The sequence below is a fragment of the Equus caballus genome, chromosome 1 (genome assembly GCF_041296265.1).
Source record: "Equus caballus isolate H_3958 breed thoroughbred chromosome 1, TB-T2T, whole genome shotgun sequence".
Lineage (NCBI taxonomy): Eukaryota > Metazoa > Chordata > Mammalia > Perissodactyla > Equidae > Equus > Equus caballus.
Window position 1 is genome coordinate 140,509,345 of NC_091684.1, and position 22,887 is coordinate 140,532,231.

Sequence of the window (22,887 nt, forward strand, 5' to 3'; positions counted from 1 at the left end):
AGACTCACTGGGGTGCCTGGGTGGGACTTGAACCTTGGCGGCTCAACCTGGACCTCTGTCCACTGCCCAGGAGCTTCCAAAGAGTGCTCAGTGAAGCCCTGGGGTCCCACTGAGCTGTATCAGGGGCGCCACAGGTATAAGGCAGGGCCCAGGCTCACCCCTAACCAGGACCAGAATCTGCGGTTAAAACAACAGCTGGAACTATTTTGAACCATCATAGGAAACACCTGTTCAGGCAAGAATCATCAGTGGAGACTAAATCTAGGGGGAAATTTTGATGAGGTGCCACATATTTGTGCATGGTCTTAAAATGTCTCCCAGACTGCTTATTAGTTACAAGAGAAAAAAGCATAACTGTACAGTAGAAAAAGTCTTGACTAGTTGATCAAAATAACATCACTAATGAAGGGTGGATGGAGGTTGTGTGGCTCCAGCTGTGAGGCCCTGAGAAAGACCCAGTGTCATCTACGTGGCTTTCTGGCTAAGAATCCATAACCTCAATCTGATTATGAGACAATCTCAGACAAACCCCAAATGAGGGATATTCTATTAAAAAAGTGGGGGAGGACTGTATTCTTCAAAAATGTGCACATCATAGGGGCTGGCCCCGTGGCCGAGTGGTTAAGTTCGCGCGCTCCGCTGCAGGCGACCCAGTGTTTCATTGGTTCGAATCCTGGGCATGGACATGGCACTGCTCATCAAACCACGCTGAGGCAGCGTCCCACATGCCACAACTAGAAGGACCCACAACAAAGAATATACAACTATGTACCGGGGGGCTTTGGGGAGAAAAAGGAAAAAAAAATAAAATCTTAAAAAAAAAAAAAAATGTCCACATCAGGAAAGATAAAGAAAAGCTGTGGAAACATTTCAGATTAAAGGAGACTAAAGAGACACGTATGCAATCTGACCCTCCACTGGAGGACAAACGTGATAAAGGATATTGTTGGACACAAATGACAAAATGGGAATATGAACAGTATCATATCAGTGTTAAATTTACAGAAGTTGATAATTGTACTATGGTTAATGAGAGAATATACTTATTTTTAGGAAATACACACTGAAGGGGTAAGGGGCCATGATAACCAACTATTCAAAGATTCAGAAAAAATTGTGTATGTGTTAAAGAAAGTGCTCAAAAGATAAACCAATGGGTCAATCTGGGTAAAGAGTATATGGGTGTCCTTTGTATTCTTCTTGCAGCTTTTCTCTATGTTTAAAATTACTTCCAAATAAAGTTTTTAAAAACTGAAAAGCATTGCTCCTTATGACGGCCTCCAGCCTGGAGAAATGTGTGTGAAGGTGAAACTGGAGGGCCTGGCTGAGTTTAGCAAAGACGGAGCACTGGCAGAGGGCACTGGCCCGCCAGCCTACAGGAAGGGAGCCTGAAAACACGGTTTGGACCGGTGATGCCACTGATCCACCACCCCCCACCTCTGCTTCCTTGAGGACAGCCCTGGAGCTGGTGCCCACACCAACAAATAAGCCTGTGGCAGAGAAGTTCCATAAAAAGGGATTTATTGCCAAACTTCAACAAAGGCGCTTCATAAGCAGAAGACATGGAATGCCACCCTCCTCAAGGAGGCAGGCAAGGCAGCCCCTGCACTTTGCTGATCCTCCTCCCCCTTCCCTGGAAGCTGGCTTCCCCTGGGGGCCCAAGCTGCCAAGGCAGAGGAACCCCAGAAGAACCAATGGGATTAGGTGACTGAGCTCGCCCCAGAGCTACTTGCTCAGCCTAGTCACTTATCAGAGGAGGAAACTGAGGCTCAGGTCCCTGGAAGCAGGTGACTTGGCTAAAGCCCCAGCCAGCCCAGGCTGCTGGTGGGGAAAAGCTATTCCCCAACGGAAGACAGCAGGGGGCCACGTGACTGTGGGCACCTGATGACACTCTTGCACTGCAGACAGATGGAGGGCCAGGCAGACTGTGGCATGGGAGCCTACTCTGTCCAAGGAGTGTGGTTGGGGATGCCAGCGGGGGTTCACGAGCCATGACACTGCTGCTCACCGCCACCTCTGCCCAGTACAGGCTGCAGAGTGCACATCAGCCCCTCCCGATCCCTGGCCGCTACCCTCAAGAACAAAGTGGCAGTACAGTAAGAAGGCATTGACCTATGCTGGCAGGCCTCAGTGGGCACGACTAGTGGCTGGGGGTGGGGCAGTGGGCAGAAAAACCAGAGCACGTAGCTGTGACACTCCCTCTCCTTCAGTAAACAAAAGTGCACATGCAGAACCGCCCGTCCCCCAGCAGGGCTATCAGAAGCTGCTCCCACTCCCACAGGCCCCAGGGAGAGTGGCTGCGGCCCTCGGGGCCTCCGCACCTACAGGCTCTGCCTTCAGTCTGGCAGCTGCAGCAGGATAGAGACTGGATGTGCTCCTGGAGCCAGGGACGATGGCGGTGGGGGTGCTAGGGAGAGGCTCAGGGTGCAGGCATGGACCAGGAAAGGGACAGGAGAAAATGCTCCTTCCACTAGGACGTTCAACAGCAGTCCATCGGGGGCCTGAGCTAGAGGGATGAGAGGAAGAGGGGAGATGGAAGTAGTTTCAGGTCCCAACATACCACCATTAGCACTTGAAGAAATGCTGGTGATATGGGACCTGTTTGAGTGAGAAGGAACCAGAGACCCAGATATAAATCCCATCTGGGGAGGCACAGAAGTTGGGACAGCTTCTCTTCTGAAGGTTGATTTGTAATGAATCACATACAGGATTTTCTGATGTCGACTTTGGGGCCATTCTGGGGTTCGCCTCTACAGGAATGTGCAAGGCTGGACACAAGCTGGTCCGGGGGCAGGGACTAGACTAGGAGACCCTTTGAGTTCCTCCTCCACCCTGGAGTCCTCCAACCACAGCTCCCCAGAGCGGAAGGCCTGTAAAATAGGAAACAGGCCCAGAGAGGGGCCACACAGCATATGGCTTTCTCACACAGATGCCACCCACCTGCCTTCAGAGGCCCTAGCTGGGTCCTAGGTCTCACTCAGCTGAGGGCTGGACCTATAGCGTGGACCCAAGGCCTCGGCAGCTGCTCGGAATAGGTGGGTGGGGAGGATTGGTCATGGCTTGAAGGTGCCTCTGCCTTGAGGCTCTCCGCCTGGGAATATCTGGACATGGAGGCTGCAGGGGGCTCAGCTGTGCTCTATTCAGGAGTCAGGAATGTAAACTACTGGGGTGAGAAGCAGAGATGATGCCACCTCCAGAAACCCCAAGTGCTGTGCCAAAACCCTGGGGCGGTTTGGAACAACCACGCAAGCACAGAGCCCAAGTGTGTGCTCCCACCCCAAGCCCAGAGGCCAGGCCAGAGAGAGAGGCAGTGGCCCTGGGTGGCACCTAGCACCAGGGCAGGGCAGAAAGGATACCAGGAGTCTCTGCAGGTCCTGGCTAACCCCCAACATGCCCGATGGCCCTTCTACAGCCTGAGCAGAAGCACATTTCTCGGCAGGGCTGGGCTCTGATGGACTGGGCCGCCAGGAGGGACCATGCCCTGGCCCAGCAGGCCCTAGGGTGCACTTCTCCTGTAGAGGGTCACCAGCTCCTTCCGCTTCTCCTGTAGCCCAGGTGCCTCCTGGCTCAGCTCTCCCAGATCTCTGATTTCCTGCAGGACCTGGGTGGCCTGCCTCAGCTGCTCCACGGCCTGGCTGAGCAATGTCTCGGCGCTCACAGGGGCCGGCTCACTGCCCAGCACCTTGTTCAACAGTTTCTCCGTCTGTTCGGAGGCCACCTTCACCTCCAGCTGGGCCCGATACAGCCGTTCCACAGGCTTCCGTGGACGCCGGGGGCCTTCTCCAAGCAGGTCCCCCAGGGAGGAGCAGCGGGGATGGAACTGAGGTGGTGGGTCCCAGGGGGGCAGTGCTGTGGATGCTGCTGTGTCCTTTGGGGGAGTTCCTGGGATGCCTGAGGTCTGAGATGGCTTGACAGGCTCGGGACTGTCATCCACGCCATTCACTGAGACCTGTGCTGGGCCTGGAGCAGAGGTCTCAGAGGTCCCAGGACTCTGGGCTGGCCCAGAAGCCTCCACCCCACTCATGGAGGCTCTCAGTTTCTCCGATAAGATCTTGGGTGGGGGTGTAGGGGGCTTCCCACCCTCCTTGGGTGCAGCCTCAGAAGTCTCAGAACAGGGTACCTGGAGTGGTTCTGCACTCTCAGGGTCAGGCGGCTCCTCGGGGCTGGGGTTCTCCCAGCTCACCTTCAGTTTGTCAGGCAGGACCCTGTTGGGGGGCTGCTCAGAGCCACTGTCCTCCCCCACTTGAGTCTCTGAGTCCTCTTGGTTCTCAGGGTGGGCCTCAGAGCTTGCAGAGACGGGGGTGGGGGCTCTCTCCCCGGCAGGCACTTCCACTCTGTCACCAAGGCTCGTCGTTTCAGTTGCTGGGGACGGCTTGATAGGAGGCATGGGGGGCCGGGGTGTCTCCCGGGGCTGGGCTGCACTGACATCATTGTTGGGGGCAAGCACTGGCGGCCCGCTGTCAGGAACATCGAGGTCCAGGCGCGAAAGCCCCTCAGAAGCTGCGTTGGCTACCTGGTGGGGGCAGTACACGAGTGTCATCTTGGATGACTGGTCTTTGGGTCAGATGTGCCCACCTACAGGGGTACTCGAGCCCTCCCATCCAGGCTGCCCCGGCCCCCAGATCCCCAGCCTCCACGCCCTCTGCCCTGGCTTCCAAGGCCACTTGATTAGAAGCTGAAGTGATTCTCTGATAAATCCTCTTCTCTCCCTCAATCCCACAGAATTCCCTGTTTTGGAATCAGAGGCCAGGAAGCCCGAGCCAGGGTGTCCTCTCAGCGTCCCCAGTCTGGCTTCTTCCAGCCAGTGAAAGAGACCACTCTTTTTAGCGGCAATTGTACTGGCCTGGGCAGCAGGGGACATGGTTCCAGCCCTGCTTCTGACCTTTTCCTGGCTATATGGCCTTGGGAGGGTCCTTTCTCTGTAACCACCTACTCAGGGTCCCCACAGCCCGTAGGTGACAGGGCCTACCTCAATGATAGGTCTCCTGAGTTGTCTTGACCTCACTTACTTCTGCTTCCACTCCCTTAAGACCTCTGTCTGTCTGCCAGCCCCACCCCAACCCCTGCGGCCCAGCTCTCCAGCCTCAGCCTGCCCAGCTGCTCAGCAGCCTGTGCCCACTCTCCTCACGCCGTCAGATGTGGCCCCAAACACGGGCAGCCCCAGACCACAGCTGACCGTCAGAGGAGAACAGCTGCACCAAGCAGGCAGCTGCCTCCCACCTGGCCCCAAGGACCCATAGGGACACCCAGCAGCCCCATAGTCATGAGGCTGCTCCCAGGGAGCCTCAGAGGCCCTGGAGCAGAGCTGGGCAGGAGGCCTCTCCCAAGGTCCCTCAGGTGGTGGGGGTCCTGGCTGGGACCTCCATTTGCCCAGTCTCCAGGCTTGGGGGCACCTCTGACAATCCGCCCTCTCTGTCCAGTCCATTTCCCCTAGCCCTGTATTCAATCACACACTTGGGTGGCTCTTGCTTCCCAGTGTCCCTCCCACTGGCCCCCACCTTTTCATCCTCTCGGGAAGCCTGGAGACCCTGCCTCCCCCTCTATTTCCTGGCCCCCTGCCTTTCCCTCCCTCCACCCAATCTGCCTTATCCAGGGCCTAAAACTGACCTCTGGAACGCGCCCTCCCATCCATCCTGTCCCCAACTCCAGCATCCAAGGCCTCGACAATTTCCTCCCCATAACCTTGCCTTCCCAGACCGAACTCCCAGTCAAAGGGACTTGGCACCTTGAATTCTCCTGCCTTGTGCCTCAGTTCATGCCATTCCCTCCACCGGGAATCTCCCTCACACCAAGTCTGCCAATTGAAACCCTTTCTGACCTTCAAGTGTCAGTTCCAGTGCCAGTGGGTCCTCTGTGGTCCCCCCTGTCCTGGCCTCCCAGAGCCCTCCTCTATACAAAACTTAGACACAGCTCTGCTCGGAGCAGTCTTTTCTCCAGCTGGAAGCTGCAGTCTGAGAGGCAGGGGCTGGTCTCAGACACCAAGTCTGGCTAAGGCCAGTGTGTGCACTCAACAAGTGAGGAGGACATCTGCACACTGAGCACATATAACACACACGCCTCCACACACAAACGTCCATCTACCACTCAGGAGTCCTCAGGAAGAAGGTGGCCTCAAGCCTGGCTGCCACCCTAAGGAGCTGGGGTCCTAGGCTCAACTGACCACCTACCTGTCCAAGCTGGGAGCAAAGACTTACCTCCTTCAGGTGGATTCTCGTGGGTGGCCGGCGCCGCTGGCCCCCACGCACCCGGTCCCGTGTCACGTGCTCCAGGGCACAGCTCTTGTCCACCTTTACCTGGGAAGGAGAAAGAACCAGGTCAGTCTTTACCAGGACTTGCGGAAAGGAGGAAATGTCCAGACATGAACCTGCCTCAGAGGCAGGGTCTGCAGCCACATCTTCGCTTGACAGGATAAGCGCCCCACTGCTGCCTCTCTCTCTGAGGCATTCCCCATGTCAGACCTCTGCTCTTCTCCCTGTCTCTACATTGCCTCTCTCGGCTCTGCACCTGAGGCTCTCCCTGCCTCGGCAGCTGCCTCAGTGTTTGTCTCAGTCTTCCTGCCCGAATATGCACCATCAGCCCTTGCCCCTCAGTCTACTGCAAAGATATAAGCTGCCCTGAGGCTGCTTTTGTGTTTAGCTGGGGGAGGGGAAGAGAGCCCACGATCCCCTGGATGATCCTCTGGTACCTGGCTTCCAGCATAGGCCTGCCCTGGCCCCAGTCACTCTCCCAGGACCCCTGGGGACAGCCCAGGAAAGAGCAGGGCCTCTGCCCCTTTGCGGTGAGGTATCTGGAGGGCTTATCTCCTCTCTGACAGTAAGGAAAAGGGGTCAAGAGTAGCTGGGAGACCACAGGGTAAGATTCACATGGGAAATCCAGACTCTGAACCCCAGAGCAGTCTGTCCCTGTGATGGGGAGTGGGGCTAAGACTCTCCAACTCCCAGGTCAGGCTTAGGCCCACGTGGAGGTCCAACCGTCTCTGTTCCTCAGTGGAGGAGCTGGCCCTGCTTCGCCAAGACTGTGGGCTGAGGCCCAGACCATGTTCCTGTGGCCTCTAACACCCACAGTATGGCCCATCAGCCCTGTCCCATGAAATGGGGACACTTTCCCTAGATGGTAAATGGTTGAGAATGACACAGTCACATAAGATACAACATAGGAGCCATCGCTGCAAGTCAGGGGCCCTGGGTTTTAAGAGGGGACTTGCTTGGGAAGATCACTTCCCTCAGGTCTCAGCTTCTGCAACCCAAGAGGTCACTCCAGGCAGCCCTCAGGTCCATTTTATCCCAAACAGCTATGAATCCATGATGTCGAGACAAATCCTCCCTAGGACTCTGGCCCCTTGGGACACCCGCCTGCCCTAAGCCTGATCATGGCCACTGTTGCCATTATCACCACTACAGCACAGGGGGTCGGGCAGCCACTGCAGATAGAAAAGTGAGCTTTCAGGGTCCTAGCTCACCCCATACACCTCTCTGGCCTGGGCCCACCCGCTGTCTCCAGCTGAGGCTGGGTTGGAAGGGATGCACGGCTGTAATCAGTTAAATTCTACCCCACCACTTACCCGTGTTTTTATTTAAAACGAGTTATTTTACTTCCTTACACCTCAGTTTCTTCATCTATAAAATGGGAACACTATCACCTACTTTGAGGGGTGTTGTGAGGATTAAATGAAATAAGAACAGCAGATGCCCCAGTGTTTTTAGCAGTGACATAATCAAGGGGTTGTCTGGGTGAGGTGGGGCAGGGTCCTCTGAGATCACACACGGTGGGAAAGGGGACACTGAGCCACCCACAGGACTGCACGCACCTCATCGAAAGCCTTGTTTTTGCCTCGGTTGATCCCTTCATTGAGGGCTTTGATCCAGGATTCCTTCTCCTCCCCACTGGGTGCCTGGAATTTGATGTCGCTGACCTGCCGGGGGCATGGGTGGGATGGATGGCAGATGTTTAACAGGGCTCACATTTGGGGTCTTGAGAAATCTTCCCACCCCAGATCCCACAGTCTGCCGCGGCACCACTGGTCAGGAGCAAACCAAAATGACCTCACAACAGGTCAGATGCCAAGGCTTCAGGGCAAGGGGGGACAGATCCAGCAGGGAAGGGCTCTCTCCCTGCAGGCAGCTGCCAGAGATTTGGATTAGAGTCAGCCTTGCCCTGTGGAAAGAGCCCAGAGCTGGTCTTGCTCCATATGACTCCTCCGGGCCAGCTGGGCTTCAGTTTTCTCTGTAAAGTAGGAGTAGTCCGGTCGACATCACACCAGGCTGAGGACAATGACAGAGGTGACAGGCTTGAGGGGTGTCCATTGGTGAAGGCCCACTGGAACCAGGGCCACCTTCAGCTCCCCTCTGGGCCCCACAACCAGCCCTGGCCCCAAGTGGAAAAGCCCTAGGGTCTCCTTTCTGGCCTTGAATCATAGACTGTAAAAGAGAACGGGCATTGAGGGTCAATTCCAATCCTCAGCATGCAGATGAGGACACAGGGGCTCACCAGATGGGATGGGACTTGGCCAAGGTGGCCTGAAGCAATCCCATGACTCCTGACTTCACCCCCCATCCCACCCCACCGGTCCCTTCCCATCTCAGGCAGGAGCTCTGAGCTCCTATATTAGATTCAGAGGGTAGCTCAGAGAGCCCCCTCCCCGCCAGGCCCCAAAGTCAGACAGGAACTGGTGGAAGGAATGAGGCCATGCAAACTGAGGGGCCGCTTTGCACGATGGACACAGCAGTAGGGCCTCTGAGCTGCACAGACCCCCACTTATAGCTGGCTGACGGTGAGCCTATTTCCTCATCTGTAAAAGGAGACCACCACCATGACCTGCCTCAGGGAGCTGTGAAGATCACTATGTATCTAAAGTGTTGAATGGATCTAATGGATCTAAAGTGCTCAGTCTGTGCCCAGCTAGTAACCATCACCATTGCCTCCCTTCTGGAAAAAACAGTCTCAGTTTCCCCATCTGGAAACAGGGATAACAGTGCCTATCACAAGGCCGAGGGAATTAAACTTGACTCAAGCCAGGGCCTGGCACATAGTAGGTGCTCAGTAAACAGCTACTGAATGAATGAACCAATAAATGAACGAACTGACCCAACGTTCCTTCCCTTGCCCCGTTTTTGGCCCACTGCCCACTCTCTGACCTCAAGATGTCCTGGTTCTTTGGCCAGCTGGTCGCCAGCCTGCCCATCCCCCACCTGGTGTTAGATAGCGCCTTCCCTCTCGCCACTCTCCCAGTTATGTAACACCACAGTTCGCCTGGCCCCCTCAGCATCCTCGTTATATAACTTCCTCCTGGCTGCCTCCTCTTTCTCCTCACAAAGGGCCCTGGGTCCCACCCACCTCCCATGCCAGGCACAGCCAAACGCTCATTTGCATGACCAGGGTAAATTCGATCCTGGCAGCAGATCTGCGGTTAAGTCAGAAACCCCAGGGCACCTTGGCAACTGCCTCTTAGCCCAGCCATCAGGGCTGCTGGGGGCTCAGGGAGGGACAGCACTGTATCCGGGCCCTGCAATGGCCCACCCAACCCTGTGATGGGGGCTGTAAGAAAGGCGGCCCAGGGCCAGCCCCTCTGAGCCCAGCTGCTACTCCTGCTTGCAGGCCCTGAGTTGATGGGGTCCCTGCCTAATGCAGGACTTAGCATCCCAGAGAGCTTGAGAGGCATACACTTGAACTCAGCAACAGATGCAGCAAGAGTGGGGCGGGGAAAGAGCACTGGTCTGGGAGTCAAGCTCTAGTCCCACTACCCACAACGGCACCCTGCACAGGTCTCTTCACTACTCGGGGCCTCAATGGGATGAGAACAGAACCACTGGACCCAACCAAAATTGTGGCCCTTCCCCATTGGCCAGCCTACCTGAGGCAAGCTGAGGGGAAGGTGTCAGCCAAAGGGCTCCCCTAGGAGAGGGAATATGAGGTTAAATGGGACCCAGCCCCACCCTAAGGAACCCTATAATCCTGGCTGAATGAGCAGGCACCCCCCAAGGGAGATCAGAATAGGGACAAGGAGATCCCAAGAAGTTGCTCCTCTTGCCCCATCCCCATGTCCTGAAGAGCCACAGGCTGCACAGGTCCCTCCCCAAGCCCTTCAAGGAGTCCCAGGGGCACAGGCCCCACTAGGAGTTTAGGAGCCAACATGACTGGCCACAGGATAGGCCCACATGGCCTGGGAAAGGCGGCGAGGACAAAATGGCAGAAAGGAAAAAAGTGGGAGGGGGAGACAGGAGGCAGGAAAGAGGAAAGGGCCAAGCTGGCTGAGACCAGCAGGGCAGCAAGGCCCAGCAGAGGCCACCCTGCTTCCTGGCAGCGACTGCCTGTGACCTCATGGCAGGGGTGTGGGGATGGGGAGGCAGGAGGGAGAGGGGCATGCAAGACACTGGAGTCTTTGTTTATTTGATTAGAGGGAAAAAAAAGGCGGCCTCAGGACCAGACAGCCAGGGTCATGTGACCTCCGGCCAGCCGCGGGGCCTCACTGAAGATGGGGAACACCCAGGGCGATAGGAGAGTGAGAGGATGCTGGACATGGTGCTCTGGGCGGTCCTCCATCTGCCCTGCAGCCCCCACCAAGTGTTCCACAGCCCCATCTCCCTGACTGATCGCCCTGTTCCTGGAGTCACCCAGAGCCAACCTGAACTCTGCAGGATTGGGGGATGGAAGGGAGGGTGTTGGCCGAAGCAGCTGAGATTGCAGCTGCACAAACAGGCCTCTCTGAAGGTGATGTCCCACCCTGAGCTGGGCCTGACCCACCCAGCCCCAGCTGATTCTCAGAGCTGGGGAAAGGAGGTGGCCCACAGAACAGCACTGGCAGGAGACAGAGAAGCAAGGCCCCTCCACCCCACATCCCCATGAGCTCCCTAAGAGACACACAAAGACCCAGACAGACCCCTGCCAGGCAAACACCTCTCTGCACCTAAAGAGATGCACACAGGCACGCCAGGCACAGGCAGCAGACCATCCCACACAACAGACTCTGCAGGTTTCTCAAACACACATACACAGATACAGCACCCACTCAGACAGAAAGCGGGTCTCCAGGACAGGGTAGGGGCTCCAGGGCCTGAAAGACCAAAACGTGGCTCTCCTCTTCTTCAACGAGCCGTAAGCAGCAGATATCAAGTGAAACCTGGGCCCAGCCCCATGAACCCTGACGACACTATAAACCTGCGCCTACCCTGGGGCACACCCCTATCCCCAGGATCAGAGCTCCACAGTTGCTTCTCTGCCCCTACCCACTGCAGGATAGGACAAAGGGTTAGTGAGTAAAGTATCATCATCTCCTCCAGGACCCAGAGCCCTGGGGACTACAGAGGACTGGACTGCAGGCCCTTAAAGCTGGGGAAGAAACAGAATGGCCCCCGACAGGCCCAGACCAGACCTGCTCCCCAACCCGCAGCCTCTGTGACTCAGACCTACTCTGCGAGGCTCCACATGACATGCAGAGGTTGGGGAGAGGCGTGGCACAGCTGCAGATGGGCGCAAGCTGGTGAGAGGTGCTGTACACACCAGCCCCAAATCTGAACTCCCTCCTGACATCTGTGAAACTACGTCATGTGTCGACACCCACCCGATTCCCTGCCAGAGATGTGTGGTGCGAACAGCAAACTTCATCCGTACACACAGCACGTCCCAGGAAAAGAACCTCTCAGGCAAGAGACTTCCTCCAGCTTCAGCCAGAAAAGGAAAGTGTAAAGGGAGGAAAGCTGGGGGGCTGCAGGTCTCTGAGCATTGAGTCCAGGATAGAGGGCAGGAGGGGTAGCCCACCCAGGAAGGCCTGGGATGAAGGGGAGGCCACACCCTCCCCTCCATCCCAGACTATGTCAGGGTGTCAGAGGCCTGGTGGGGTCAGGCCTGGTCAGAGGCCTGATCCCCAGCTTTCCTGCCTCAGCCCTGGGCCTCCTGTGTCCAGGGTGTGGGAGAAGGCCAAGGGCCCCACCTCCCAAAGGCTATTTTCCAACTACAGCCTGGGAAGGAGGCCCTAGGGCCTGGAAGGGGAGAGGGGAGCCGAGCTCTCAGCAGAGTCCTAAATGCATTTCCTATCAACCAGAGGCGGGGGAGACTCCACGATAAAATGAGCAAAAGGTCCAATCTGTGGCAACTCCTGGCTTTGAGACTTAGCCACAGTCAACAGAGAACTGGGCTGCATCCAGGGGACCAGTATGTCTTAGAAAGCCTTCCATGGGGGATCTTCCCAAGCACACCCTGGCCTGGAGGGAGGTCAGGTAGCAGTGGGCATAACCCTACCTTGTTCCCTGGAGATCGCAGCAGGACAAAACGGTGTTTCCGCTTGAGGAGGGCACGAAGGTCCTGGCACTTTTCATAGCTGCCCAGCTCCACTGTTTCCACACACTTCTGCTCGTCCTGGGGAGGGAGACAGAGGGGACATGAACTGGTGAGAGCCAGATGCATCCAGATCCTCAAACACCCAGGCCCTGCCCCAGACCCTGATCCCACTCAGTGAGGGCATCACTCGGTCAGAGGGGGACCTCGGGGTGCCAATCAGTCACCAAGATGTGGACCCTGGCAGTAGACAGTGCTCAGCCCGTGCTGGTTAGAGGGATGCCTCAAGGCTCACCATCCACATGAGAAATGAGGTGGGAAGCAAAACTGACTCAAATGTGCTTAAGTCCAAAGGAGGAAACAGGGAAAGCTGAAGAGGCTTAGAAAAGGGTGCCTGGGGGTCCATGCAGGCCCAGAGGCCAGGCAGAGATTCATGGAAGAGGTAGCCTGGAAGAGGGAGCAAGATGTCAAAAAAAGAGAAAAAAAAGAAAAGGCTTTCCAGGCAGAGCCCTAGAGGGAAGTGTGAACAGGCACGAACAAGCCCTGCCTTCACCACAGCGATCCTGAGTTGACTTCCCCACTTGGCACCTTCCTCCGCTGTCTCTTGGCTTGGGGTGAGAGGCCACTCTCCACGGCCTGCACAACGGAGAGGGCAAAGGTTCCTTCAAGAACACCCTCCCTGCAGCCCGCCATCTTGAGGCCTCATCGTTAGAGGGGCCAGTGGCCAGGACACTGGCAAGCCTCTTCTTGGCCACCCCTGGACACAGGCTGGGCTGCCTTCCTGCCAGCCAGCCCTGGCACTTGAGTATTTTCTCCACGTGGGCTCTACCCGCTAGGTGCCCCTCCAGCAAGCTGCCTGGGACAAGCTCCTCCCTCAATGGTGGTCAACTGCGTCCTCTTCCAAGAGAGACCCAGATGGAACAACTTCCTGGAGACGCCACAGAAGTAGAAGCAGGCCGTGGGCGGCGGGCAGGGGACTGCCCTGGAGAGTAGCCAACAAGTTACGGAAACTTGCCATTGGACACCATGCAAACAGCCTCAAGAGCACCCATCCAGGGACCACCTCAGTGCTCTGCAGTTTTGGGTGGAATATCTGGGAGGCAGGGACTTGATTTATTTGCAGAGGAAATGCCCCAATTTCTCTCCATGATAATCTGCACATACTGAGAAACCTGACACTTAGTGAGTGCTTTCGCATCCCTGATTCTCCTGAACCTCTCAATCACCCTGAAAGCCTAGAGCCCCAGTGCGTTTGCCTCATATAACATGAGGAAGAGAATCAGGCCTGGAGGCCAAGTGACTTGCCCTAGGGGCACAGACCCAAACACAAGGGGCAGGGTGAAACTCAAACCCACATCCTCTGACTCCCAGGCCAGAGCTCTTCCCAGCACACCACACTCCTCCCAGAGGCTCAGGCAGCACCTTAGCAACAGGCTGCTCTGCATTAATGGTCCTCCAAGTGTGGCAATGGGCCAGGGGCAGCTGATATCACCTGAGAACCTGTTAGAAATGCAAATTCTCAGGCCCCACCCCTACTGAATCATAATCTTAGGGGAATGAGCCTAGCAAGGAGTTTTAACAAGCCCTCCAGGTGATTCTGATGTTTGCGAAAGTTAGAACCTCTGCCCTACACCAGAGGTTCTCAACTTTGGTGGCACCCGGGAGCTTTAAAAACTCCAATGCCCAGGCCACATCCAATTACCTCAGGATCCCTGGAGGGCAGAGCCCAGACATCAGTATTTTTCAAAGCAGATGACTATGCAGCTAAGGTGGATAACCACTGATCTACTCTCTCTTCAGCCCCTCAGGGAAAGCAGAGCAGATAGCCAGGGTGGCCTGATCTTTCCCACCCAGATTCAATCAAGTGTCTTTTCCCATTTTTGCCTCCACACATCACTTTCCAACCCCAGGTCTCCAATCCCTTCCAGGTTCCTCCATTCAACACAAGGGCTAATAAAATCCACCTGCTCCAGGAAGCTCCCCGCCCACCCCCAGGAGCCCGAGCCTGGGTGCTCCCCCAACCACAACGCACCTGCCAAGTACAGGCACCATACTAGGTGCTAGGGACGCCCTGAAGAACAGTCCTAACTCCCTACTGGGCCATCTCTTCTCTACCCTGTGCCGCCTGTGTCTGCTCTCCTTTCTGTTCCTCCTTCAATGCCCAACAAGGGGCAGCCCTACAAGAGGGACATACAGAGGACTAGTTTGCTGGACTGAATGCCTGACCCAGAGTGAGAGCTCAGGAAGTCCCCTCCTACCTGGGAATCCAGAGGAAGGAAGCTGCCTGGGGAAGGACCCCCCGAGAAAGGGCAGCTCACCTGCCCATGAGCACAGGCCTCCCCTAACTGGACAACTATTGGCCAAACATACTCTCCTCTGTCTTGAAACAAAAAGTCAGTCCATCTCCACCACCCAGCTCCCCAGGGCTGCCTGTCCTGGGTCTCTTCTCCACCCAAGACGCTGAATCACCCGGCCCTTCTGCAGCTCAGAAAAACGGATAAACCAGCAGGCACTGGGCGGGGGCAGCATTTTTGGAATGTCAGCCTCACTGACAGCTAAGAAAGAGCCAAAAGTCATTAGTACTCGCCTAGTTCCTTACATCAGAAAGAGGAATTGAACCAATAAGCATTTCTCAATTCCTACTCCTGGGCCAAGCTCCCCCACCCCCGAGTGCTAAGTTCTTGAAACTGCATTGAGGTTTTTAATAGTGATTTTTTTTTAAAGCTTGATTTAGATTTTTCATGTTTAGAGTATGTGAAATCCTTCCTGCTTCCCAGCCATGGCCAGATGTGGAGGGGCAGCCCAGGACAAGTCTGGCAGCATCTGATGGGCTGACAGCTGGGGGCCTGTCACTCAACTCTTACGGCAGCTGGGCCTGGAAGAGGCTGCGACAACCCTCTTTATTTATAAAAATATCCCCCTGCTGCCACCACAGCACATCCTAATTTGGTGACAGGGGCAGTATAGAACATCTGGGGGACTGTCTGCACAACTCATCCCCTTGCCCTCCTCCAGCAGCTTCTCTGACACCCCAACTCCAGGAGCCTGCAGACTCAGGCAGGGAAGGCAAGGTGCTCCTCAAAGGTAGCTCCTTTAAACACTGAGATCTGGTGGCCCAACCTTTCTTGGCCTGGGACAATTATGAATTTGCCAAGATACCCTGAGGCATGCTAAGAAAGGCTGATGGGGAATGAGCAGGATGCCCCTTCTGCTGCCCCTAGGCTGGTTCCTCCCCAGGTATCCCATGGGTCAAAGGCACACAGCGCTAGTCCCTTCTCAGTGGATGCGCCCTCTGATAGCCTCAACCCCAGCACACAAACACCTGCTATAAGTAAAAGCCCTCTTTCCTCCTCAGGTCTTCACCCAGAGCTTCACTGACTCTTACTCAACATACAATTTTAGCGTCTTTGGTTGTCCAAGTTTCAAGGCTGCTGAGACAAGAAGGGGCACAAGTCTGAAGCAGGAAGTTGTGAGGACCGTGAGGGGCACAAGGACAGCAGAAATGGCAACTGGCAGCTTGATGTTAAAAAAGAAAGAAAAGCTGAAAAGTACAGTCTGGCAGTACGGAACAGTCTGATAACAAGTGACTCTGAGCCACCAAGGAAAGACAGTTTAGGCTGGCACCTTCTGTTCGAGAAGACACAGAATATTCAACAAATTTCATAGGATTTCCACCAAGAATAAGTTTTAGTGTTTATTTGCTGGTATCTCTGGGTGGAAAGAGCACTGGATTTGGTTCTAGACCAACTCCTTCAGTCACAGAGATGCTGAACAGTATTTAGCCACCCTGGGCCTCATATCCTCTTTTGTAGAAGGCGACATGATGACCAGTCTTGTGGGACTATTGCGTCCATTATATAAGAGGTAGGTAAGAGCGCCAGACAAGCATGAGCGATAAGTATTATTTCTACTATCATTGCTGAATGGAGCAAACTTCCGTTTTCTGGAACATTCACATAGGTAGAACCTAGCCCAGGGACAAGGAATTGCAGTGTCGGTGTACAGTTGAGGAGACACACACATCCCTGTGCACATATGCTTCAAAGAGCCCCTCATCCAGGAGCCCAAGACTTGCACCTAGAGGTATCATCCCCATTCCACAGACACCCAGAGAAGATCAGGCACTTGCCCAAGGTTGCACAGCATGTCAAAAGTGGAGCAGGTCTTCCGGTGCCAGTTCTGGGATCCTCTGCTGACCTGGGCTGCCGTCACTTTGCTCCCCGCCCAGCAACCCCAACCTCAGGGCCAGGCAAGTCCTTACCTCATTCTCATAGACCAGCAGCTGGGCCTGGCAGAGCAGCAGATAGCGGTCTTTCCAGAGCCCCAGTAAGCCTCCGCTGTTCTTCTTGATCCAGCCAGCCTTGTCCGCCACCCGTGCTCCCTGAGGCTTCTCTCCCTCCTCCTTCACACCCTGTAAGACAGCACCAGGACACGCCATGAGGGTTGCTGCCATGGATCACACAGTCCACACATGGAATGTGTTCCTTTGCTGGGTACCTACTGATAGCCCATGTGAGCTTCCCCACAACCCCCAGGGCAGATATTCTTAATCTAATATCAGAAATAACAGTAATAACAGCAGCTACAATAATGATAATAGCAGCAGCCACCTTGTATTGAGCCGCTGTATTACATTTTACACACATCTTATTTAACCTGCACAACCAGCCCCCAAGGCAGTAGCATCGCTATCCACATGTCACAGTAGACTGAAGCTTGGAGAGGGGAGATGACTTGCCAGAGTCACACAGCTGGAGTGACAAAGCCAGAATTCAAACTGGGTCTCTGACCCCACATTCTTCCTGTTGCACGGTTCTGCCTCCCATGTGTTCATTCAACCAGTCAACAAACATTGTGCTGAGCACCTACAAGGTCATGGGTGCTGGAGTAGGCAGGGAAGAATAAAAATAACGCATCTCTGCCCTCATAGAGTTAGCAAGGCAGGGAGAAGGAGCTGAACAGATGAACACCAGACATGAACACATTGACAAGTGTGAAACGCTATGAAGGAAACAAGGAAGGGGGACTGAAGAGGAGGACAGGGATGGGGGACAGTGGGGGACCTGGTTCAGGCTGGGGTGACCCAGGAAGGCCTCCCAGAGGAGAGGGCATTTAAAAAGGATCCGAGGATGGGAGGAGGCAGGCAGGCAGAGTGGTAATCTGCCTCTATCCCTGCCCTTCTAGAGAGCCATTCTGCAGCCCCTGCTTCCTGCCCCAAAGCAGAAGGCTCCTCTGCCCTCATCCCTACCTCGGGCCCAGACTTGGGGGCAACTATTCCCTCTGGTGGGGGCTCCAAGGACTCTGTCTTTGACCACAAGCTGGTACAGGAGGTAAACTCAACCCCTTCTGTAGGACATGACAGCCACCCTGGAGCCTCTAGGCCAGCCACTGACATCTTGTGCCCCTCAATTACCTGCTTAGGTAGCTAGATGCCAGGTATATGCCCACCAGATGGGATCAGATTCGCCTCTGATCCCCAGCACCCAGCACTCTTCCTTTACACATAATGCATGCTCAAGAAATATCTGTGAAATGAAAATAAAAATACACCCAATTTGCTAACCACTTTGCTTCAGTGACTGGTACCCACAGTAATGAGTGTGAAGGGGAAGGTGGAGGAGAGGGGGTCAAGAGTGTGTCAGAACCTAGAGGATGCTAGAAGGAAATTAGCACTGCCTAATTTTGACCACTTTATAATTTACATAAAGCTCAAAATAGGGGCCCCAGTTAAAAGGAGCACACTTCTCCCCAGGGATGCCCTGTGGCCACAGCTGCCTTTGGAAGGACAAGCCCAGGCAGATAGAAGTGTGGTGAGCTGTCACGGGCTGGGCAGGGCATGGCCTCCAGGCTCTCTGTCATGGAAGGGGAGCCCCAGCCTAGTTCTCACCAGGGTGGCCTCCTCCCCCTCTGAACTGCACACTCCAGTGGTAGAGAGTTGGAGCTTTGAAGCCCAAGTCACACAGACCAGAGGCAAGTCACTTGATCTCTCTAAGCCTCAGTGTCTTCATCTGTGAAATGGAGATATTAACAGGAGTTGCAAAAATTATAACTCCATGGGGGCAGGGATTTTTGTTTTGTTTACTGCTGAATGCCCAGTGCCTAGACAGTGTCTGGTACACAGTAGGTGCTCAATAAATGTTTGTTGCCGAATAAAGATACAGCATATAAAGCAGTGCCTAAACTCAGTAAATGGTAGCTGTCATTATTGTTACTGTTGTCACTACCATCCCCTCTGGCTCTCAGGGACCATCTATCTCTCTGGTCCTGGTCCAGAATTCAGAACAAGGCCTTTCTGGGCTTAGCCGCTGGGCCTCAATGCCCCAGGAGCTCCAGGAATGTGAAATGCCCTCTGAGGGTCTCTCCCTAACTCGTAGATGGCGAGAGAAATGGGGAAGTGGGGTGGTCCCAAATGGTCTTCCCGGATGGAGGAATGAGGAAGTGGGAGGCTTGCCTACAGGCCAGTTATGAGCCACCCTAACCAGGGGAAGAGGAAACTTCAGGGCCTTCGATGAGAAACGGGAGGCTCTCGCATCCTCCCACACACCCACTCCGCGCCCCCTTCCCGGACACCACAAGAGACCCTGTGTTCAGCCCCATGGGCTGTGTCACCTGCAGGGGCCGCATCCTCTCAGTGATCCCTGTAGGCTGGCCCAGGCCCAGGGCTGGAAGGGAAGAAATGGGAAATGGGAAACTCCGCCCCATATTTCACACATCACACCCCCCATCAGCAACTGCAGCACTGTTGACCGCCTCCCAGGCCTGCAGTCTCTCTTAAACAAGGCAGGAGGGACTGTGGGATGTAAAACTGCTACCCGGACCTCCCACCTCGGAGCTCCAAGCTCGCCTCCTGCTTTTCAGGGGCCCACTCACCACCTCATGGGCTCTCACACCCCTTTCTAAACTCTCTCCACTTGGGACCTCCCCTGCCCGCCTCACCCACTGCCTGACATGTGAAAACTTCCTGCTCACTAGAAGTTCCCAGGGGGCAAGGCTGGAACCTCGCGCCTTGACCACTGTCCTCTCTGGGTGTAGTAGAGCAGTGCCCAGTGACTGCCATGACTGGATTAGCTAGAGAAGTAAGTCCAGGGCCTTTGGGGATGGGTGGGACCAGGATGGGACTGAGGCAGAAGGCAATTTGGGATAGGGCAGTAACAACTGAAGGGCTGGAGGTGGCACAAACCAAAGCCCAGGGAAGAGTCTCCTTGTCAGAAATCAGCCACAGCAACCACCGCCCGAGGGAGGCCTGGCTGGAAGTCAGAGTCCTGCCTGCCTGCCACGCTTCACTCAGCCCCTCTCAGCCCCTCAGACACTCTCCCACCAGGGGCCTGGCTACGCCCCAGTAAGTTTTAATAAGCGGCCCTTCCCCTTGGCAGGGCTCACAGGGGAGGTTTTGTCCTGCTCAGCCCAGTTTCTCGGCCTCCTCGCCTCTTATTGACCAGCTGACCACTGTTCTTCCTGTTTTGCCCTCTCCTCTTCCATCCTTCCTCACTCAGGCCCTCCCCTGCCCACTGTGAGCAGCTCCTGAGGCACCCCTGGGCACCAGCCTGGCTCCCCTTTGCCTGAGGTGGGAGGGTCTCTGGGTCATTCATCAAAAAAAGAAGTAAAAAATGCCAGGTCACCCCTACCCTCTACACAGAGGGGAGCAGGTGGAAAGCCACAACACAGGCCATGACAGAGAGATAGAGACTAGCAGAAAAAACCTTGTTGGCACCTTAGAAGGGAGCTTATGACAATGACCTTTGCCCTTTGACTAAACCAAAGGATGCTCTGACCAAACTCTGCTAAGAATCCATGTCAGAGCCCTGCGATAGGGCAATCAGAGAGGAAGCACGGGCTCTGCCCTAGGGAACTTCCAGTGTGATGCGGGCAGCATAGACTCTGCACAAGGGAAGTCCCCGGTCTGGGGGTTGAGTGGGCTCCCCTGCTTGAGAGGGCCCCAGGCCATTGGGAGAGACATAGCACCTACGGGGGGGGGGGGGGGGGGGGGGGGGGGGGCGCGAGATACGGTCCCAGCTCTCTAGTAGGGTAAGCGCTTGGGGCGAGGTTGAGAAGCTCTTGTAGAAGGCAGGGTTTGGGTAAGACTGTGAGGAGGGAAAGAGACACACACCTTGGCCCAGAGGAGAAGGAAAGGCACAAAGGGTATCAAAGACCCTACACTCTCAACTCCTTCACTAAAGAAAGTGCAGCCCAGAAAGGGCCAGAGGTGAGCTCCAGGTCACAAAACCCGTGCTGGGACAAGACACTGCTTTGCCTCTCTCCAGAAGGGTAAGGGCAAATGGGAAGCCGGGAGCCACTGGAGGCCAAGCCAGGGAAAGCTATGACTGAGGGGACGGGGGCAGAACCCCACAGCCGAGACAGGAAGCCCTGGGTCCAGGGTTTTCAACCTTACTCTAGTGGCAAAAAGACTTCATGTTGATATTTGCAGTTTTCAAAGCTTTTGCACATATATCATCGCATTTCTGGATCACCTACCCTCCTCATTTTATAGATGGGAAAACTGGGGCCCTGAGAACATAAGTGGACAGATGCCCAGGGCCCAGACTCACACTTCATCACCAAGCCTCAGCCTGATGGGGACTACCAACCCATTGCACAGAGGAGGTCACTTGACTAACAGGGTTTGGCACCAGGGTGGTCGGGGCACGGGGAGAAAGCTCAAAGCTAGGGGGAGGGCTGAAAGCAGCCATGTGCAAGTGAGGTGACAAGGCCAGCCTGGGGTCATGGGGCAGAGCAGATGACTATGATCTAAGAGGTGTTTTAGACAAACAAATATGGGTACTGAGACCGAGAGAAACAAGGGGAAGTGATTGGGAAAAGAAACAGGAGGAAAAGAGTTAGGGATGCCAAGGGGGAGGTAGGGGAGAGGCAGCCCCTGGCCATGTGGGGAGGAGGTAGGTAGGACCTTAGATGGCCCCGATATGTGGGGAGCTTTTGGCACCTAGAAGTCAGTAAGTGGCAATGTTAGAGACCCAGGACAAGAAGGAGTTCAAGGCTACGCTGGGCTAGGCTGGCCCCGAGACAAAACCATCGGCTCAGGAGGCCCCAGGAGAACTTCCCTTAATTGGGGGCCAGAGCAGATCAGGAGATGGAGTAATCCTGTCCCACATCCTCTGGGAGAAGGGGAGGGGCCACAGCCAGACAGCACAGCCCTCACAACCGGGGCCTGGGGTCGGGGGAGGGCAGCCCCACCCCTGTCAGCAAGAAACCACAGCAAATCATAGTGGCCTGACTTTGCCCCTTACTTCCACCTACTCTGAGAGAAAAGGCCACAATCATACTGTCAGGACCCGGAGAGGAGGCCAGGACCTATATTTTATAGAAGAGGAAATGCAGGCTGAGAGGGGAAGTGACTTATCTACCATCCCACAGAAATGCAGGGCCTAGCCTGGAGGGAACGCAGACAGCCCAGCTGCCCCTGGGCAGTGGCCCCAGGAAATAGGGAGATGGGCAGTGACAGAGACACAAGCAGCCTGGTCCACTCAGGGCTCCTCAGCTGGCCAGGTTTGCCCCAGGAGTGAGGGCTTCATCTTTCCTCCCTGTCCATCCAGGCAAAGACACATCCCCTTCCCCTGGGCTGGGATGGGCAGAAGCTAAGACCCCCTCAGAGGACAAGAAGCAAAGTCCTCTAGACTCAGTAGACCACCCCTCTAACGTATTCATTCCACAGACACACATTAAGTGTTTGCTGTGTGCTTGGATGGCGGGGCTGCCGGGAGAACTGAATTTGCCAGTAAAGAGCAGGGGTCAGAGTGCCTGACCCCACCCCAGACCAAGAGGGTCCTGAGGAGTAAGAGGGAGGCTCCAGGGGCACTGCTGGTCCAGCTGTCCAGCTCTTCCAGGAAGTCAGCCCTCCCAGGGATGTAGGGAAGGTAGGGGCCAGCATCAGCCCCCACCTGGGCCTGACTCCAGGGCAGCAGAGACCGCAGGGGAAAGGGGACTCAAAGGGACTTACACAGGGGAGGAAAATGCACCTTCTTCAGTCCTCTGGCCATCAGGCACAGTCACAAGCTCAAGATTCCTTGAGACGGGGACTCTAAAATGCGCCTCCCCAAATCCCACACACACAGTCGGCCCCTTCAGGATCCGACCTGGGCGGCATGGGAAGTCAGCGATAACCGGGTTCGAGCCCAGCAACCCAGGCCACTCTCAGCAAGTCATCAAACTGACCAGAGCCTCAGTCTCCCCGTCAGTCCAATGGGAACAATAACAACCACCATGCCCACAGCTGGTAAGAGAAACCACAGAACATGAAGGAGGACGGGTCTCTGAAGTACCGGACGCAGATCGTAACCCGCCTCTGCCTCATCTGCCTAGGTTCTGCCTGGGGGAGGGGTGGAGGGTGGTGTCCGGAGACTGGCGAGAGAGGGGCTGGCTGCTGGAACAAGGGCCTGAGCCCGGGACCCCAACCCCCGTGAGGGGCTCGAAGACTCCAGCCCAGGCCCCCCGCCTGGCCCAGCCCTCACCTCCTCCTCCATGGCGAGTCGGTTGAAGTCTGGCCGGTCGGCCGCTCACCCCCGGCGCCGCGCGCGCTCCGCCACCTCCATCCACGCCCGGCGGGGCGGCGGCTCTCTACGTTCTGTCCCGCGGGCCGCCGGGGCCCAAGAAACTTCGGGGGGG

The 22,887-nt window shown here is 55.6% G+C and overlaps 1 protein-coding gene across 2 annotated transcripts; it reads right to left on the reverse strand.

Annotated features, from left to right (window-relative positions):
• Positions 1-1,504: 1,504 nt before the first annotated feature.
• Positions 1,505-22,887, reverse strand: PLEKHO2 (pleckstrin homology domain containing O2). Of its 2 annotated transcripts, XM_023655420.2 has the most exons (6): positions 22,734-22,887; positions 16,532-16,681; positions 12,235-12,351; positions 7,808-7,912; positions 6,195-6,293; positions 1,505-4,513 (listed from the first exon to the last, which is right to left on the reverse strand). In XM_023655420.2, the coding sequence occupies exons 1-6, from the start codon at positions 22,743-22,745 to the stop codon at positions 3,497-3,499; spliced, it is 1,500 nt and encodes a 499-aa protein (XP_023511188.1). In that variant the 5' UTR covers positions 22,746-22,887; the 3' UTR covers positions 1,505-3,496. The 2 variants fall into 2 exon arrangements, with proteins under 2 accessions (XP_023511188.1, XP_070126845.1); XM_070270744.1 differs by lacking the exon at positions 7,808-7,912 and having other exon boundaries at positions 22,734-22,877.

Excerpts from the sequence above, each read along its gene's own strand:
- PLEKHO2 (XM_023655420.2), bottom strand. Across the intron at positions 7,913-12,234 it reads TGCGATCTCCAGGGAACAAG|GTCAGCGACATCAAATTCCA; the intron begins GTAGGGTTATGC and ends TGCCCCCGGCAG. Across the intron at positions 4,514-6,194 it reads CGAGAATCCACCTGAAGGAG|GTAGCCAACGCAGCTTCTGA; the intron begins GTAAGTCTTTGC and ends TGCCCCCACCAG.